The sequence below is a fragment of the Clytia hemisphaerica genome, unplaced genomic scaffold, assembly GCF_902728285.1.
Source record: "Clytia hemisphaerica strain Z4C2 unplaced genomic scaffold, Clytia hemisphaerica genome assembly, whole genome shotgun sequence".
NCBI lineage: Eukaryota > Metazoa > Cnidaria > Hydrozoa > Leptothecata > Clytiidae > Clytia > Clytia hemisphaerica.
The window spans coordinates 1,015,503-1,035,013 of NW_027103938.1; the positions used below are offsets into that span (position 1 = coordinate 1,015,503).

Below are 19,511 nucleotides of genomic sequence, written 5' to 3' on the forward strand. Positions count from 1 at the left end.
GCCAGTACTAAGAATCTATGTTACCCTTTTTACTCTTTTTTACCCGAAAGTTTAATACATTTTTAAAATTAGTTTTTATATTTAAATTATATAAAAAAACAACATTCTTTTAAATTTCAATTATGAGATATTATATTCTTCTCTTTTTCTATTTCGTCCATAGTCATTTGAGAGGGCAACTAAATAAAAAATAATTTAATACCTATTTACACAGTCACAAAGTCTTAAATTTTGTCCAATTGATAAAACCTTTGAACTTTAAAAATGTGCCAAAAAAGCCAAAAATAAAAAAAAATTCTTTTTAAATTTCTTTTCCAACGGCGGGCCGGAAAATAATATTTTTGATAAATGCGTCCACTTTTTTGGAGGGATAATGAGTTAAACATAACAAAAAATTAATTCAAACAGATCCTGACTACTTTGCGCATGGCACGTGTTTAAACTAAACACCATGGCTCCGTAAGAGAAGTATTGCAGAGGAATATTGATGCAACAAGGGAAAATTAATTCTTATGACCCTAATCACTAGGGCAAAATGGGTTACGGGAATGCACCACTGGCACTGGTACCTTTTTTAACATCCACGAGTCCCAGGTAGGGTCGCAAAAACATCAAAATAGAAAAATCAGTCCCTCGTATGGTGCCTTTTTTGAAAAATTTGGGAGAAAAAGTAGAAAACTTTGGGAATTGCAGTCCCATTCAGGGTCACCTTTTTCGCAAATTTCGGCAAAATTTTTAAAAAACGAATGAGTCCCATGTAGGGTCCATTTTTCGAGCCTCAGCAGAGCACCCCCGTCGGTCGGCAAGGGTAGTACCCCCCGGGACAATCTGTGCACACAATCATCAATATTATACAAATTTAAAAGAAACATTTTGGTGTAACGGCTTATTGATCTTCCGGTTCCGTGATAAACCCAACCTCAATCGAGACATTGGTGTCACATTGTTTGGCACCACTCGAAACTTGTTGAAATGTTGTCCCTTTTGAGCAGAAGTCTCTGAGGATGCAAACAAAAGAGAAATGGATTGAATAAACAAGTTTTGTCGTCCCTTCAGTTAAAAATGCCTTATAAACCTTACTCCGTAACTCGAATTTTCCTTAACTCGAACAAATTTGTGTTCCCCATGCATGCTAACGCATTATAGATACTCTAATATCAAAGTAAAATTACTGTATAATAAATAAATGGAAAGGGCAAGTAGAAATCAACCATTATATCATCTGGTATAGCCGCTTGAAATCCTCCTGATCTTCTACCGGTAAGAAAAAATCACCGAAGGAAAAAAAACATGAAATCTATTCAAATTAGTCCTATTGAAATTATATTTTAAGGCCCCTTGCAGGTAATAACAACAGCGGTAATAAAGAATATCTTATACATACCATTTCTTTTAAGCGGTGACACATTGTCTTCTTTGTCAGATAACGGTGCTGAGCCCAAGAATTTCGAGACTTTGGTGAACGGTGTATCCTTCTTAGTTTTTGTAGAGCGCTTAATCGGACGTTTAACGGGCGAATTTTCTTTGTCCGTTTCTTCAATAGTTGCAGTGGCTGAAAAGGAAATTAAAGAATAAAATGAAAATCCATTCTTAATTTGTATTCTTTGCAACAGGATGACGTCAGAACTGTGTGACAAATAGTACCATGGATTAACCTGTCATGCTGCCCCTATTTTATAAAGGTCAGTGGTCATACCACCTATTTAACCAACCTCAACATTGACGAGTGCGGTAAATAAAGGTAAAAAAGCGCTTACTATCACAGGACTGTCCATTCTCCTTTTCAACGCTTATCGAAGATTTTGACTTCAATTTCTTTTCCATAATCTCTTCATCCTTAACACATATTTCTTCGTCCGATTCCACAACGCGTGTCCGGCGACGCCCGCTTGTTTTAGATCTCTTCCGGACAGGGTCATCTTCGGAATCTGTCGTTTTCGCAGATTTATGAGACATAAAGTCATCCTCGTCATTAGCTTGTTGTGAAGAGTCATCAGTAGTGTTTACTGGATTGTTGGCAGGTAGAGGTTGTTGTTGTAATTTTTGAGGTGAAATATTGTTTTGAATAGGCAGTGTGTCCGCAAACGCCGAGCCTTCGCTTTCAGTGCCTATAATAAGAAAATGTTGGATTCAAAATGTCAATAATTATGATGACACGCCGGCCCGTGAGAGCCGTTTGAAAAGAAAATCTTGGAAAAAGAATTGCCGCCAATAACCATGGTTGGGCGACAAAGAAAATTTGCACCTTCTAATCAACATAAGACGCTATTCAATTTGATAATTGTTTTTGACAAAATCCACATCAGCAATGATCGTTTGTAGCGACTTTAAGTGCCTGTGTTTTCTGTCATCACGTATAAAGAGAATTTTCCAAGCCATGGTAAAATTTCCATGGTAAAAGAAAAAGTGATGCCCTCCCTCAAGATTCTTACTGTACTGCACATTTTCTCGTAATATGGCACCAAATATTACCTTCAATCCAAGAATCGTGCGAAAAACAAGCAGGCTTCAGAGCTTATTTTAGGAAATGAGTGGTATAAAAACAGGGGATAAGCTGGAGTTTTTACAAGATGTTTAACTGAATGGTTATTTTCTAACAATAGGGATGACGCGTTCTTTAGAAAAAGTAATAAAATCGTTTGTCTCAACATTTAACGACCAACAGAGTCATCAAAGAACTTGTAAAAACTCCAGCTTGACCCAAAAACAGACATACCCGATTTCTTACAAGTCAGCATTTTCATAATTCTTTCTTCGCTGCTATCAACATCATCATCGTCATCGATCGTAATCACATCGCTGACGTCAGCATTATTTGCTTTATGATTAGTGTTTCCATCAGTGGGAATTTTCTTTGATTCTTGCAATGCAGCGTTTAATTCTTCTTCGTAGATGCGTTCCGCGTTGGATGTCCTGGACAAAGAAATAACGAAATATTATCACGCTTGGTAGCTTTTGGTTACTAGTTATTTCGAACAATAAAACTTTTTGTGTTATGTTATTCTCTGGCTGCAGGTCTCCTCGCTCAGCTTCAGGAGCTTTTCACCTCTTGAAATATCTATACATACCTATTGTAATAAAATTCTTTAAGAAATTGTTAGTGAAATAAGATTATTTTCGGAATAAAAGTTGACTTTCACAATAAAACCACCAAATATTTAGCAATTATAAATGATTCCATGGATGTGGAAGGGACAAATTTTTCAGTGCAAAAACGTCATTTTAGTCTACGTCTCACGAAATCTGGAGATTATTTCAGTAAACAAATAGGACCATATTATTTAATAAAATAGTAAAATCGGTACATTTCTTTTCCAAAGAATTTTTCCGAAGTAGTTGAATTAGGAAATTTGGGACCCCTGCTTTGAAGAACGTTCAGTAAAATAGGCCCTTCCAAAAAAAATCCGTTGCTAGGGGTAGGGGGATACATTATCTATAAGTTTAGGAAACAGTGGAATCTCAGACAGAGGTTTATCACGTTCCACCGATCACCCCACTTTCAAAATTCACTAAAGGGTGTCTTTGAAATGATGGTGAAATTCTCCCCGAAGCCAGCTTATTGACTGAGCACTGAACCCATGATTCATTCATTCATTATTTGCACCTAGTGATTTTCAAAAATACTGTTTATCCATTATCACCAAAGGTACCAAATTATTCGTATAGAGGTGAAGGGAAACGGACCATCAAAAATGGCAGATGGGCACAAACCTAAAAAACTCATCAAGCCACAACACCGACCGGATTTAGCAAAACCAATGGGAAAACCATATTCGTGTAAAAATTGAAAGGAAAACAATTTAATGTAACATCATCCTTTGCACCTGCACAAATTAGAAAAAAAGGCTGATAACATTCACTGTTTGAATGGAGAAAAAAAAATTGACTACTGTGATTTTAAAGAATTTTATTGATTTTCCATCCCGATGTTTTCTCGGAAGGTTTAACTTCTCAATCAAATTTTACAACAGGAAAAAGCTCCACTTATTGGAGGGATTTCAATACAATAAAACTTTAATCATAATCTAAAGGTTGTATGCACGTGTAAATGTTAATGCAGAGAAAATTTCGTTACCTCAAAGAACAAGTTGATTTGAAATGGCCCACAAACTTTACTTTTAAGATAATGAATTGAAAACAGCTTGGATTGTTGAAGAATATGTTACTATGTTTTAAGCATCCATTAAGACGTAGCAGTGAGTGAAGCAAGATCACAGGTACAAACTACATCTCACTCGCAAAAACGATGGGAGTTGAATTGATAGCCTTTAGTATTTTGTTTACTCATTATGTGCTTACATCAAGGTCGACGCTTGTATTTCAAAACATTGGTATTTATTCAGAATGTCTCAATCAGAGTCAAACCAATCGATCAGAGTTCAACTGAAACTCAACAATCATAAAAGAGGACTTCAATACTCTCACTAGCTGGATTATGGGCAATTTACGAAAGCGACTGCATTAAAATAAACTCTTCTATTAATAATCATGGTGTTTGTTACAATTCCTTGCCACGGAAAGTCACGTGACATCTTTTTCAACCAATAAGATTTAATAATTTCGAGGGTAAAACAAACACTATGGTTTAACTCACTAAAAGATTATGTTTACTGAAAACACATAATTAATATTTAGTAAGTGTTCTGTTGTACCCCAGTTCTGACGTCATGCCATGGCGAAGAATGAAGAAAAACTCCTTAAAGTTGTCGTTGAACTAATGCTTGATGAGAAATATTTCATTAGACAAAAAAACACGAAACTAGCGATAACAGTCATTGGTACATCATGGCTTATCTGCCAAACAAAATGTCAAAACGGCTGAAATCTATTGTACATGTTATACCAATCCACGAAGAAACTTTGGAAAACGAATTTAACCTGTATGCAAAATACTTCGCAAAGATCTTAAAAACCTCAGAATGGAATAACGTTTAGATGGTTTCTTTGCAAACTGACAAGTCACAAAACCCTCTGTATAATGAATATCATCAAACAAGTTTGGCGACACTCAAAAGTGAAGAGTGTTGTGTTCATTTCGAAAGCATCCATAATTTGACAGACCTGTGGCCTGGTAATAATGCAGAGATGGAAGATTGGTTGACGCAAACAAAACCAATTGTCGTATTGTACGGTCTGTCAGCTCTGCAATATCAATTTTTGAAAATCAGCTTTGAGTCATTGAACGGAAACGGTATTACAATTATTATAGCCCAAGACCTTGGCCCTCCAAACGAAATGAAATATTATCCTAACTTGAATGTCTTGTTTGACAGTAATCGAATGTATTTCGGTATACAGCTCTGCTAACGTACCCATTGATACCCCTTCCAACTCATGTTAAGATAAACAACGCAATAAGATCATACTTAACTTTTCATATGGAGATAATAACTTGCTTTCCACAACCCTATTTCAAAATGACGTTTTTAGATCTCCGACAAACTGCATCAGAGAATATTTTTGGTGGTAAAAGATTACTATGGTGGGAAACTGTAAATTATGGCTCAAAGTTATATTATTCAACAGTACGTCAGGATATGCAAATTTCGTCGAAGAAGCAAAACAGAAAATGCAACTGCCTGCCAGTGCCCTAATATAACATGTGCACCTGGTTTTTATAAAATTTATGGAAATGTAAGCAGATCACTACAAATCATTCTATGGGAATACCGAATGTCGCCCATGTACTGGAATATTTAGCATTGATAATGGATATCGAACTGCTTGTATCGACCCCTACAAAACAAAGCCTTTGCCAGTAAATGGTGAACGAATCTTTGTCATTTCAATATGTGCCATTGGTATATTAACGACGGTTCTAAATATGGTCATTTTTGCTAAAAAGAGAAACACCCCAATAGTCGCTCTTTCTGATTACAAACTGCGTCGTTAGGTCACATGACACTCCTTGTCTTGATATTTTCCGTTAGTCGCAATGACATCAGAAGCAAAGCATCATGGGTATTGTGTTGCTAAGGTGGAACTAACCAGCACTATGTATGTTTTGAATATTGGTATCGTTTTTATTCGCTCACAGAAATTACTTCAAGCATTCCTGAGTAAAGTGCGTTTAACTCCTGGACAAACCAAACGAACAGTCTATGTTCAAAGATTTATTATATTCATTTTCTTAACCTCTGTCAATGGAATTCTGGGAGTGGCAATGTTGAAAAAGCCGATAAAAGTCATTAAAATCAGGGATGCATTTGCATTAACAAAACAGTATGCTTGTAATACATACTTTCATACAAATTTCTTCATCGGCTCAACAATGGTCATTCAACTGTTATGCTCCATACAAGCCTTCCGAGGACGAAATCTACCAAGTGTAATGAATGATAGTATCATCTTGACCTACACAACATTTACTTTGAGCATCGTTTTCGGCGTTAGTTTCCCGATTGTGTATTTTCAAAAGGATATTAATAAAGATGTGTTCCAGTTTGGAGCTATTGTTATCAATACATTTATTGTCAGCTTTTTATTATACGGCCAAAAAGCTGTCCGCACGATATTGTACCCTGGGAGGAACACAAGAACTTATTTTCAAAGTCGCAGATCATCAGAGATGCGAGCAAGAGCAAAGGAAAAAATTCAGATAACAGCAGAACTATGATTTGGTTACCAAATCATAGTTCTGCTGTTATATAGGTTCACTATGAATAAAGAAATTTCTTATGCTAAACTATAAAAGATTAATTCACAGTAAGATATTTATTATGAAAACTATAATTATGTAATTATTTAAAGAAAGCCTTGAAACCCTAAGTGCAACGTTGGGGGAGGCTAAGATGAAAAAGATTTTTAACAAGTTATAAAATTAAGAAGAAAAAAAACAAGTGCTTGTAGAATTGTCCATTGATTATCATTTTCATACTAGATACATTTTCAATGTTGTAGGGTTATCCCTGTGGAAAAATTTGGTTAAAAAGTCAATTAGTGATAAACTTTGGGCTAAATCTTTTGATTGAATAAATATTTCGGAAATTACTGTTGTGAAAATGGTAAATACAGCGGCACAGTTCTTCACAAAAGTTAATTTTTTCTTCTCTTCATTTTAATCTTAATATTCCACTATTGAATATATTTTCAACAAGTTTAAAACAGCTAATTAATTCAAATGTTATCCAATCAAAAGTTACAGCCTTTTTTGTCTCCACTGCAGATTATTTTGAGACAGACTTACTTGTTTTGACTTGGTAGATTTTTTGACCCAATTTTTGTCTTCAAGACAAGCAACATCGAATACTAGGTATGTTACATTTTTTTATAACTTCTCAAAAAGCAGTGAAAACACTCAAAAGTATAAGGATAATCCATAGATTTATAAAAGCCCGAAGGGCTAGATAGAGTGCTTTTGCTGAAAAGTGTGCCGAGGTTAGTAGGAATCCTACCAAGGTCACGTGACATTAAAATACAATTTCAGCGCTTGACCAATCAGAAGCATCGAGATTTCGAAAACAATAGCAGCAATATTTTTTGTGATATTCACTTTTTTTGCTTGAAAGAGCTTAAAGCACGCCATCTAGCCCTTTGGGCTTTATAAATTAATGGGATAATCTATATGAACACAAAAGGAAAAGTTTGTTTACATTCATTAAACTTTACACAGACATTCAACTTTTACGTATAGACCAAAACCTGGAAAATGTAGTCAAAGCATTTTCCTGAAAAAGTAGCAAATTTCTGCATACTTCGAAAAAATAACAAGCTTAACTGACAGGATGACCCATTTTTAAAAACTCTGATAACGTTTTGATAACGTGTTTTGCAGATTATCTGCCAGCTTGTTTTTGTCTTATTGTCTGGACGTGTCATACACGTTTTTTTTTTTAAGAAACACACTTTTAAGAAACATGACGCTCAGAATGCCTAAGAACTAAGAAACATCTAAGAAACATACTGAGGCTGAGAATGAGAAAATAACATTTTTTAATTCGTTTTTTTTAAGAACCTTCCAACCCAGCCTTCCATGAGGCTGATTATGTTAAAAAATTTAGAAACATGTAAGAAACATTTAAGGCTCAAAAGGCCGATTTCTTAAGAAACATTGAGGCTGCTTGGTAAAACTAGTTTCTTAAAAAAAAAAAAACGTGTAGCACTATTCAAATTTTTGTCACTTGCGCGTTTGACTTATTAAACGAAAAATAGCTTGAGTATGCATGGTAGCGTACTAAAATCTCATGATTGTGCTTGCTCCATGCTTTTTGGGACTACGCCCCAAATACGCCCAGAATACGCCTTGAAATGAATTCTAACATTGCATGAGTTTTGAGGATGTTTTATTTTTATAAATCTGTTCAGAATTTTTATAGACACACTGTGTTGTTTTTAGTCTGACTAGTACAAGATGGTCATCATTTTGTCTAATCACACGATCGGTTAATTTTTCTTACTTTTTTTTCTTTTTTACTCGTAATCACATCAAAATCACACTCGTGTAATAATTTCCAAATTGCACCCGTCGTCATGTGATTACATCTACAAATTCCACTTATTTTTGCCGAAGAATCTGTCATTTGGACTTCAGCCCTGTTCTGATTGTTTTGATAAATTTGTATGAAAAGTTAAAACAATTTTTGACCCACCATAAATTATTAAACTGTGCATGTTAACAGATTGGCTAAATTTTTCAACAAATTTTAGAAGAAAACAGAAAAACAAAACAAGGAAAATTTTTTTCTCATAATTGTCACCAAGCTAAAGCTTTTCAAACTCCTAACGTATTACAATTGTTTTATCATTTATTTATCATGCTTAAAAGCTTTCCAAATGTTAACCGCACTGGCTTAACTGCAGTATTTTTCAAGTCACTTTTAATGCCCAATTATAAAATTGATGAAAAAAACAAGTGAAAAGTTTTAAAAAAATGCAAAATTTTGAAAAAATAACAAAACCAAGGAGTTTATTCAAAAATTTTGTCATTTTTCCAGGGGATATCAAACAAGAATTTTTTTGGGTTAAAAAGAGTCATTAAGCCCACTCCCTTGGAATTTTTAACGGGAACAGCCCATTTACATTGAAATACTCTAATAAATACCCTGAAAAAGAAGAAGAAATAAATTTCTGATTTGCATAGGACATAGGAAAGGTATGGGACATGTTTCAATTAACAAGGCAAATGGGGCAATGTAGTTCAAGATATAACTATTTAACTAGAATAATTTTTTTTTAAATAAGTCTTTAACCACAGTGAACCACATCATAGTTCTGATGTTGTCTGAATAGTTTCCTTTGCTCTTGCTTGCATTTCTGATAATCTGCAACTTTGAAAATACGCTTTTGTGTTTCTCCCAGGGTACAATATCATGCGGACAGCTTTTTGGCCGTATAATAAAAAGCTGACGATAAATGTATTGATAACAATAGCTCCAAACTGGAACACCTCTTTATTAACATCCTTTTGAAAATACACAATCGGGAAACTAACGCCGAAAACGATGCTCAAAGTAAATGTTGTGTAGGTCAAGATTATACCATCATTCATTACACTTGGTAGATTTCGTCCTCGGAAGGCTTGTATGGAGCATAACAGTTGAATGATCATTGTTGAGCCGATAAAGAAATTTGTATGAAAGTATGTATTACAAGCATACTGTTTTGTTAATGCAAATGCATCCCTAATTTCAATGACTTTTATCGGCGCTTTCAACATTGCCACTCCCAAAATTCCATTGACAGAGGTTAAGAAAATGAATATAATAAAGCTTTGAACATAAACTGTACGTTTAGTTTGTCCAGGAGTTAAACGCACTTTACTCAGGAATGCTTGAAGTAATTTCTGTGAGCGAATAAAAACGATACCAATATTCAAAACATACATAGTGCTGGTTAGTTCCACCTTAACAACACAATACCCATGATGCTTTGCTTCTGTTGCCATTGCGACTAACACAACGGAAAATATCAAGACAAGGAGTGTCGTGTGACCTAACGACAATTTGTAATCAGAAAGAGCGACTATCGGGGTGTTTCTCTTTTTAGCAAAAATGACCATATTTAGAACCGTCATTAATATACCAATGGCACATATTGAAATGACAAAGATTCGTTCACCATTTACTGGCAAAGGCATTGTTTTGTAGGGTTCGATACAAGCAGTTCGATATCCATTATCAATGCTAAATATTCCAGTACATGGGCGACATTCGGTATTTCCATAGGATGATTTGTAGTGATTGATAGGGCACTGTTCACATTTCCAAGAAAATCCTCTGCTTACATTTCCATAAATTTTATGAAAACCCGGTGCACATTTTATATTTGGGCATTGACTAGGCTTGAACTGCATTCCTTCTTGTATCAAAAATGGAAGCCTTACTTCTAGAAAACGTTCGTAACTTGTATCCGAGATACCATAAATTAAAAGTCCTTTATCAAAATTTAACCAAATAATTGTTCTTTCAAATGAAAAAATATTGTCTGCTGCACTTTGACGGAGAGCAGTAAACGTTTTTTGACATTTGGATTGTGAAAAACAGTCTGCAATGTGGATATGGAATATCAGGTAAGGTATTATGGCTTTACTTCCGTACCCTATGATAACATCAGAAGGTAGCGAAGATTTATAATAAGCCTGTTCCATCCCTAAAAATAGTCGATTTGTGTCAGAGAGGACGATCAGTTTGGGGAACGATCTCACAAAACCAAGACGGCTATCGATTTCGTGGGCTATAATTTGAACTCGGTTTGCTTTAAAAAAATTTATGTTGGTTTTTAAGAATTGAAGTTGGTCATTTTTTTGGCCATATAACAGTAGAACTGGTTTTGTTTGCTTCAACCAAGATGACATCTCTATGTTATTACCAGGCCACAGTTCTGTCAAATTAAAGATGCTTTTGAAATGAACGCAAAACTCTTCAATTTTGAGTGTAGCCAAACTTCTTTGATAATACTCCTGATACAGAGGGTTTTGTGACATTTCAGCTCGCAAAGAAACCAACAAAATGTTGTTCCATTGAAAAGTTTTCAAAATGGCTGATAAGTATTTCGTATAAATTTCAAACTCTTTGTCTAAAGTTTCTTTGATGTTTGCATCAAAGATTGGTATACCATGGATAATAGATTGTAAAAGTGTTGCCATTCTATGAGGTAAGTAGGTCATGATTGCGCCGATTAAAGAGGTCGCAACAGACGCATTTGGTTGTTTGGTAAAATATACCCTATCAAGCATCAGTTTATCAACAACCTCGAGAAGTTTTCCTTCGTTATTGCAAACATCGAAGTTGTAGATGCGCGAATCGATTTTTAAACCATGCGACTTGTAGATATTGGTAAGTGAGGGATTTGCGTTTTCATTAAAATCCTTCCTGACGAGGGTCGAGATTCTGTTGAACTCCGAGCGATTGGTTTGATTTTGATTGAGACATTCTGAATAAATGCCAATGTTTTGAAATACAAGCTTCGACCTTGATGCGAGTATATAATCCAAAATTATAACGAAAATTGCCAAGAATAAAGTTCTCATCTTCTGTGAGTATAGATGAATTTCTACGTCTGCAATTTCATAAAAATAATCTACGGAAAAAAATGTTTAGAATTCTAATTCAAATTGGTTCATGTTTTTTACCTTAAGCTTCTCCAGTGATTAAAACAAAACAAAGAGCTCAAATTATTCCGATATTCAGGCCTTAATTTAATAAACATTTTCAAAACAAATAATTTGAACATGAATTTCCTATATGTTTGAATAAAACTTAATCAAAAATCAAGGCAAATTTTTTCATATATTTAGCGTTTTAAGTTTTGATCATCCCAAATTATTCACTCAGTAACTATCAATCATGTTCGACAGAATGAATCAAGCAAATCAAAAGAAACTATAATTTCCAATTCAATGAAACAAGAAAACTAATCTACATGATCCATCGACCTTAATGCAAAATGACAGCTGGAAATCACCCAATCATGATAAATCAAACTGATTCAATTAATCATGGGAGGGCTCCAACAGATAATCCGATGTCGAGTTCAACAAAGTCGAACGTACGCACTGGGCTCAACTTCAGTGGCTTCAAATTATTCATAGGCCCAATTGTAGATATTCACCCAATGAACAAGTGTGCCAAATTTTAGCCAAATCCATCCATTTTTGAGGCCTGTAAGCTGCTTCAAAGTTTTAGCCTCGTTTTGGCAAAAAAACTCGTCCCCAGGCCCCAAAAATCAAATATTTTGAAAAATGAAAAAAAAAAACATCCCCAGATATTCGCCCAAGGAACAAGTCTGCCAAATTTCAGCCAAATCCGACAATTTTTGAAGTCTCCAGGCTGACCCAAAGTTTTGGCACATACACACAGACAGACAGACAGACATTCTCAGATTCTAGGTCAACTGAAGTTGAGAATTACACCCCAACAAGCTCAGTAGAAAGTACAAAAAAAACTAAAGTCTTGCTAAATACAAAAAGAAAGAAGTCGGAAAAAACTTTCTGTTTCTGGAAAAAATCTTGCTACAACACAAGCTTTAACATAGTGTTCAGAAGATAGGGTCTCTGCCCATCCCTTTATAAATCTACCCATCCCTCATTTCACAAAGATTAAGTATCCCAAGAGATACCATTTATGAGCTTTCAAGCTCATCCTTAAAAATAAAATTGAACAGTACATAAACAAAAAATATCGGTCGTTTTAAAATGACAAAACTCCTACCTCGAACTCCTTGGCTGTCGTTCTTTCGCAGTGGCTCTACTAAAACATTTTTCTGTTTGTTGATTTGGAGTCTTCTTTTCTTGTTTCTTCTTCGTTACTTTTTCACCTTTCTTAATGTTGTTTTTAGTTGCAGTGTCCTTTTCTTTAAGCTTTTTTATTGGTGGAGCAGAACATTCAAAATCGTCATCTAAAATACGAAATTAATTTTGTCAAAAGTGTATTAAAACAGAGAAAACAAAAATCTCCTGCTTTATGTGTCTAATTCTAGAGTATAATATCAAGACCGAATATTATTTGTGTTTCAGGGGGGGGGCACGATCAAAACAACAAATTATATTCATTCCTATAGCTTCCCAGGAAGTAAGTATGAAGTACTTTCCATATCAAAGGATTTTAAATGTTTCTGTTAAGAAATGTATTTACCATCAGAAGAGCTACCACTCGTTGCAAACTTGCTGTAATCTATCTTCTTGACAGACCTGTAAAAGAAACATTTTTCAAAAAGGATTGACTTCTTACAACTTGAAATATTCGTTGAAAATGGTAGGTACAACAAGAATCAGTGCTAACTAAAATTGAATGTGGGTAATTGATGATAATTTCAATAATAACAATTTGTACCTTCTAGTCATTTCAGGGAAAATTGCTCCTTCTCACATCACGGTGTCTTATTTTTGTTGTCTTTTATGTGATAAATCCTAGAAAAAATATGAAGATAATATCAAAAAATAAATAAAATTTAGAAAAAATAAATTTTTTTTATTAAGGCGAGACCAATTTAATTTGTTGTTCTACGGGCCCGACCTGGACCGACCCTATTTTTGCTAAAATCAAAAAATTAATAATATTGAATTTCCACGACAATACTTACACCCTACTTATTTGTAAGAATCAAATTTGAATAAAGCTGAAAATTAATTTAAGAAATTGAAAAATTTTAGAAAATCAAGCATACCATACATTAAAATCTTATTATGATCTTCATCAAAGATAAAAAAAAGTGAATTTTTGATCCATATATTTTTTGGAAAACATTTTCGGTACTTTAGCAACCCTGATAAATGAAAAGTTTATTCTTATTTTACCGACCGACCGACCCATATTTTGCTAACGATTTGCCCGTAGAACAACAAATTAAATTGGTCTCGCCTAAGACTATTTTTATAGACAATATTTTTCGAAATGATAATATTTTTTCCATGTGCTTTTTCATGAAATTTAAAAAAAGATTTAATGGTGGGTTGAAAGCCAAACATAATGATCAAAGATAGACCCTTGAAAAGCTAATTATAATCTCGGCATCCCTTACATGGATTTTGCCTGGAAAACTTATTACTTATTACATTATATTGATTACATTATCATCATGTCACAGTAGTAATGGTCTAAAGACACACGAAAACATGTTGAGAATTCAGACTTTTATATTTTTGAAATACAATAAAAATTAAAGATAATAAGTTAAAGGTATTACAATCTAAATTTAAATATAAATAGAAACATATAATGGATGATATAATATAAATAAATATTATGAAAATAATTGTAAGTAACCAAAAAAAAAATTGAATGAAAAGTTGATCGAAAAATAATTTAAGACGGCAATTATGTAAAATAAAAAAATGTGAAGTCGATAAATACTATGAGTGAATAAATTATTGATAATTGACATTGATAATTGAAAAAAATGCGTTTTGTAAAAATATAAAATTGCAAGATTTTAATGAATAATTAAGTTAATACTTAATGATAATTAATACTTTGACCCTCAATTTGCTTAACTTCAATGCTCTGTATTCTTCTTATAAATTGTCCCTATTTAGAAAGTTTCAAGGCTTGGTAAAGTTATGTATCTCCCATTACGAAAGAAATCATTCGAACTTTGAAGTAAGGCAGTTCGTTTTGCAAATTGTATGTTTCTTGTATTTTATTAATGGTGGAAATGTAACTTAGCCAACCCTGAAAGACATGATATGATTATTCATGATATGCACCACTGCAACGACTTTACGAAATTATGCAACTTTTCTCTTTTTGTTCCACCCAATACGTCACTTTTTCTATTGTTTACGTGACATATTGGGTGGAAAATTTGAAAAGTTCTCAGAAGACTCTCCTCCAGTGGTGCATATCATGAATTATATACTTTTGATAAAAACAAACTTGTGAGCAATAAACAGACTTACCATCTTTCTCGGAGCAAAAACAGAGCCTTCATCGCGTTTCTAGCATTATTATCTTTAAAATATATTGAAATTGAAAAAAGCAAGATCTGTACGACAACTCATAAAAAATCATTTTGTACATAAAAAATCTTCATTCAGCAGCAGGGGGTGTGTTTTTGAACACCAGTGAGTCCGATGAGGAGTCTTCTTTTTCAAAATAAATCTCAAGCAGCTTTTTACTCTATAATAATCCATACCATTGTGAACAAAAGATCTTTTACGAGACAAATCAAGCTTGTCAACTGAATCTTTAATTTTGCCAATAGTCTCATACCGATGCCTGATTTTCAGCTCTTTCGTTTCTTGATTTTCAAAATGAACAAAAACTCTTTGAATGTAATTTAACTTTGTGCTTGGAACAAAAGGCATTAACAATGGCAATATCATCATCACCAACCAAACAACTGGCCATGTTAAGAAAAACAAAGATATCAATATTTTTCGTTGTAGCATTTTGTTTCCTCATCAAAAAACAAGGATGCCAATGATTTTTTCCAATAAAACAGACTTTGATCCTTCAAATAATCGTTCTTGAAAAACAGAACAGGAGGGAAAACACCAAAATGAGCACGTAACTTCATGCTCAACTCATCAAGAGTTGGGATATCAGAAACAGAATACTCTTCAACAAGGGTGTTTTTGTTGTGGTAATACACTGTGATGGTTTTTAAAGCTTTGATACCCTTGCTCAAATATAATTCATTCGTCAGATTCTCCGACAGTCCCTTCACTGCTATATATATGCCAACCTTTTTACGCATAATCACTTTATTATACTTGTTATATTCTTGATCTGTGAAATCTTCAAAGATGTTAGCAATCTTTTTTTCCATACTACTAAGTTCTTTACCATCAGCTGTGAGAACAAAATGAGGTGCAGGAAATCCAACTTCTTTGGTGATAAACGAAAACAAATCTTCAACTGTTGAATTCAATCCAAAACTGTAATCAAATAGTGTACCATTCCCACTGATAACAGGAAGAGTATCAAAAACGAAAATGTTATTTTCTGTGCAGATTTTTTGAACCAGGGTATCTTCTGTTGGAAAGATGAAAAAATTGATTTCAAAAAACCCATCAATCAAACTATCACAATAGGATGAAAACTTGTACACCAAATGACATTCTTCCCACAAGAAGTCATCCAAATAAAAGACTTGTAATTCAATAGGAATTCCCAATTTTTCATTCACCTTTCTCTTCAACGCAAGTGTATCAATAATATCATGACCATCAAATTCAAGTAGTAGGGTATCATCAGATAAGTTTTTAAGGCGTATTCCAGGAATAGTCAGTGTGTCCGCCATTGCCCAATCATTATCTTTGTTGTCTTTAAACATTACCTGAACACTTGCACCCACATAAAACTCCCCACCCTTGAAAAAGAGATCAATTAGGAATGAATCGTCTTCTATAGGTTTCAAAGGTAATTCCTCAGTTTCGTCAAAATCTTGATGGTAAAGGAAAAACGACTCCTTGTTTATTCCATACAATTCATCAAGTTTGTTCTTGATGTCAGAAACTTTACTTCCAAGAGAAACTTGGACACTATCAAGGATAGATGGATGTGAGGTGAAGACATGGATATCAACCTCCTCAATCTCACTATTGATACCAAATTCCTTACAAATAGCATGTATTTCCAGATCATCAGAACCTTTAACAAAAAATTTCAGAGATATATCATCTTTTCCCTGTTGCAGCAATTCTGCAAATCCACTATCTGATAAAACCAGATCGTCGCATCAAAATAAGAAAGCCTTAAGTCCATTTTTGTAGTTTTGAGAAAATCAAGTTTAAAGGTTTGAAATGGCTGCCATTTTTGACCATGTTGGGCTAGCTAGCTGCTTTTTTGATATGAATATAAATGAAGAAAGATCTTTCAAGTTCTAAAGTATCAACATTGTCACTTATACCATTGCGGAGATATGAATGCTTCTTCATAGCATGTTTTTCGAGAATGGACTTAAACCTTTTTTTTCTATGTAAATTTCCTTGATTAAAACTGAAAATTTGAAAAATTTCCAGTGAAAAAGTGTCTTAACTCCAAAATGGACTTAAGACTTTCTTGCTTTAAACTTTCTTAACTTTTTTGAACTCTTTAACTAAAACCTTAATCTAAAAGGTCCTAAAGTCCAACTAAAATGACAATGGACTTAAGACTTTCTTAACTTGAGAAAATTTCAAAAATAAAAATTCTTATTTTTCAAAAAACTTAAAAATAGGCCACTTTAGGTTGGTTTTTGATGGATTTAAGCCAAAAATTTGATAAAAAATGGGGTGTAAAGCATCGGTATGGTCATAACTCAATTTTTGAAAAAATGGACTTAAGGCTTTCTTATTTTGATGCGACGAGATGATCTTTGTTAACAAGTATTTGTAAATGTTCTGGTATGCCAATCTCATCTTTGATTTGTTCCTTCAGATCTTTCAATGTTGAGATATCTTTTTTGGATAGAGCAATAGACTTTTGTTGACAAAATACTATAGTGATCGTCATCTTTTATGTATATTAGATTAATTTGATAATTTGCCTGAAATAAATGCAATGTGAAATTATATATTAATTATAACAATTTTTCAAAAAGGATAGACTTCTTGCAACTTGAAATATTCGTTGAAAATGGTAGGTACAGCAAGAATCAGTGCTAACTAAAAGTGAATGTGGATTGTTTCAATAATAACGATTTGTACCTTCTAGTCATTTCAGGGAAAATCGCATTTTCTCACATCACCGTGTTTTTTTTTTGTTTTTTTTTATATAAATCCTATAGAAAATTATGAAGATAATATAAAAAAAAAGATAAAATTAAGAAAAAATAATTTTTTTTGCTAAGACTATTTTTATAGACAATATTTTTCGAAATATTTTTTCCATGAACTTTTCCATGAAATATAATGAAGTTTAATAATAGTTTAATAAAGGTTTAATAAGGATCAACGATAGACCCTTGAAAAGCTAATTATAATCTCTGCATCCCTTACTTGGATTTTGCCTGGAAAAACTTATTACTTATTAATACATTATATTGATTATATTATCACCATGTCACAGTAGCAATGGTCTAAAGACACACGAAAACATGTTAAGAATTTAGACTTTTATATTTTTGAAATACAAAAAAAACTAAAGATAATAAGTTAAAGGTATTACAATCTAAATTTAAATATAAATAGAAATATATAATGGATAATTTAACCCTTTGAGTGCCAGGGTCCTTTTTTCTAAGTTTTTTTTAAAAAATCGCTAGTTCAAACTTTAAGGGCTTATATCTCCTGATCTAGAAGGAATTAGAAGCTCGTATATAGCTCGTTGGATAGCTTAGAGTCTCTTCTTTCTGCTGCGCGGACCTGACTGAACTGATGAAAAGGTGCCCAGTGGTAAAATTTCAAATCAATTCACTAGAAGACAGAATAAAGTAAAACAGGGCCAAATTTGGAGGTTCTTGGATCACTCGTTGACCAAAAATAGTCAAAAAACGGTCAGAATCTCAAAAAAGTGAATTTTTGTCAATTTTTTTGCATTTTTTTGACTTTTTTGCTTAAAATTTCGCTGGAAAGACTCACTTTTGAATTTTTTTTTGCTTGACCATAAAGGACAATCTAATTCCTACGAGTTCGACCAAAAATAACGATTTCTAACTCAAACTGGGCATTACAGGAGGGCTTCGCCCTCCTATATAGCCCATGTCGTATATATACGACATCGGCACTTAAAGGGTTAAAGAAATATGTTATGAAAATAATTGTAAAAGTAACTAAAAAGCCATTTGAATGAAAAATTTATCGAAAAATAATTTAAGACAGCTATTATGTAAAAGATGCATTAAATATAAGGGAGAAGTCGATAAATACCATGAATATGAATGAATTATTGATAATTGACATTGATAATTGAAAAAATTGCATTTTATAAAATTATAAAATTGCAAGATTTTAATGAATAATCAAATTAATACTTAATCTATATATTAATAGCGGTGCTTTGTGTGTCTGTGTGTCACCACTTTCGTTTTCGCTTTGTTTGTGTTTTAAAATTATGACTTTTAGTCTCTTGCTCCACAATTTTGTTCTATTGGATTCGCGCCATTTGCAAAAGATCGGATAGAGCTTGGTTTAGACTTTATTCAGCCTTTGTTTTGAAATTTAAGGCCCATCTACATTTTAGTAATTTTAATTTCTGCCCAGAGTTGCCTTTTTCTCTCTTCTTTTGTTTTAAATGTTTTCGAATGTATTTAACGATCGTATTTATTAATGACATTCGAATTCTTTTCAAAACAAAACAATTTCATTTGTGGACAACAACAGCATTCAAAGGACCATATAAAGCATGAGAAAAAATGAGTTCACTTCTTTCTCCTTATATGTTGTCTTATAAAAATATTCAAGTCGTCGTTATGTTAAAAAGTGTGTACGTCATTTTTTATGTTTAAATTCGAAAAGTTATGCCAAGGGTTTAAAAAAGCAACTTAGAATTGTCTTATTTTTTTTCGATCTGATAAAAAACAAAGAGTTACACTATTCTTTGTGACCTTCCCACTTTTTCCTGAAAAATTGTCATTTAAACTGGACGGTATATTTAACGCGAGCGAAGCAAAAAAATTAACTGCCTGCAGAGTCGTTTTAAACGATGCTCTTT

General features: G+C 33.2%; 1 protein-coding gene across 2 annotated transcripts; it reads right to left on the bottom strand.

Moving 5' to 3' along the window:
- Window positions 1-29: 29 nt before the first annotated feature.
- On the bottom strand, window positions 30-17,625 carry LOC136809889 (uncharacterized protein DDB_G0280579-like). 2 transcript variants are annotated; one of them, XM_067066450.1, is made up of 7 exons: window positions 17,567-17,625; window positions 13,071-13,126; window positions 12,648-12,834; window positions 2,717-2,913; window positions 1,758-2,108; window positions 1,385-1,552; window positions 30-998 (listed from the first exon to the last, which is right to left on the bottom strand). In XM_067066450.1, the coding sequence occupies exons 1-7, from the start codon at window positions 17,575-17,577 to the stop codon at window positions 850-852; spliced, it is 1,119 nt and encodes a 372-aa protein (XP_066922551.1). In that variant the 5' UTR covers window positions 17,578-17,625; the 3' UTR covers window positions 30-849. The 2 variants fall into 2 exon arrangements, with proteins under 2 accessions (XP_066922551.1, XP_066922550.1); XM_067066449.1 differs by lacking the exon at window positions 17,567-17,625 and adding an exon at window positions 13,269-13,349 and having other exon boundaries at window positions 31-998.
- Window positions 17,626-19,511: the final 1,886 nt, after the last annotated feature.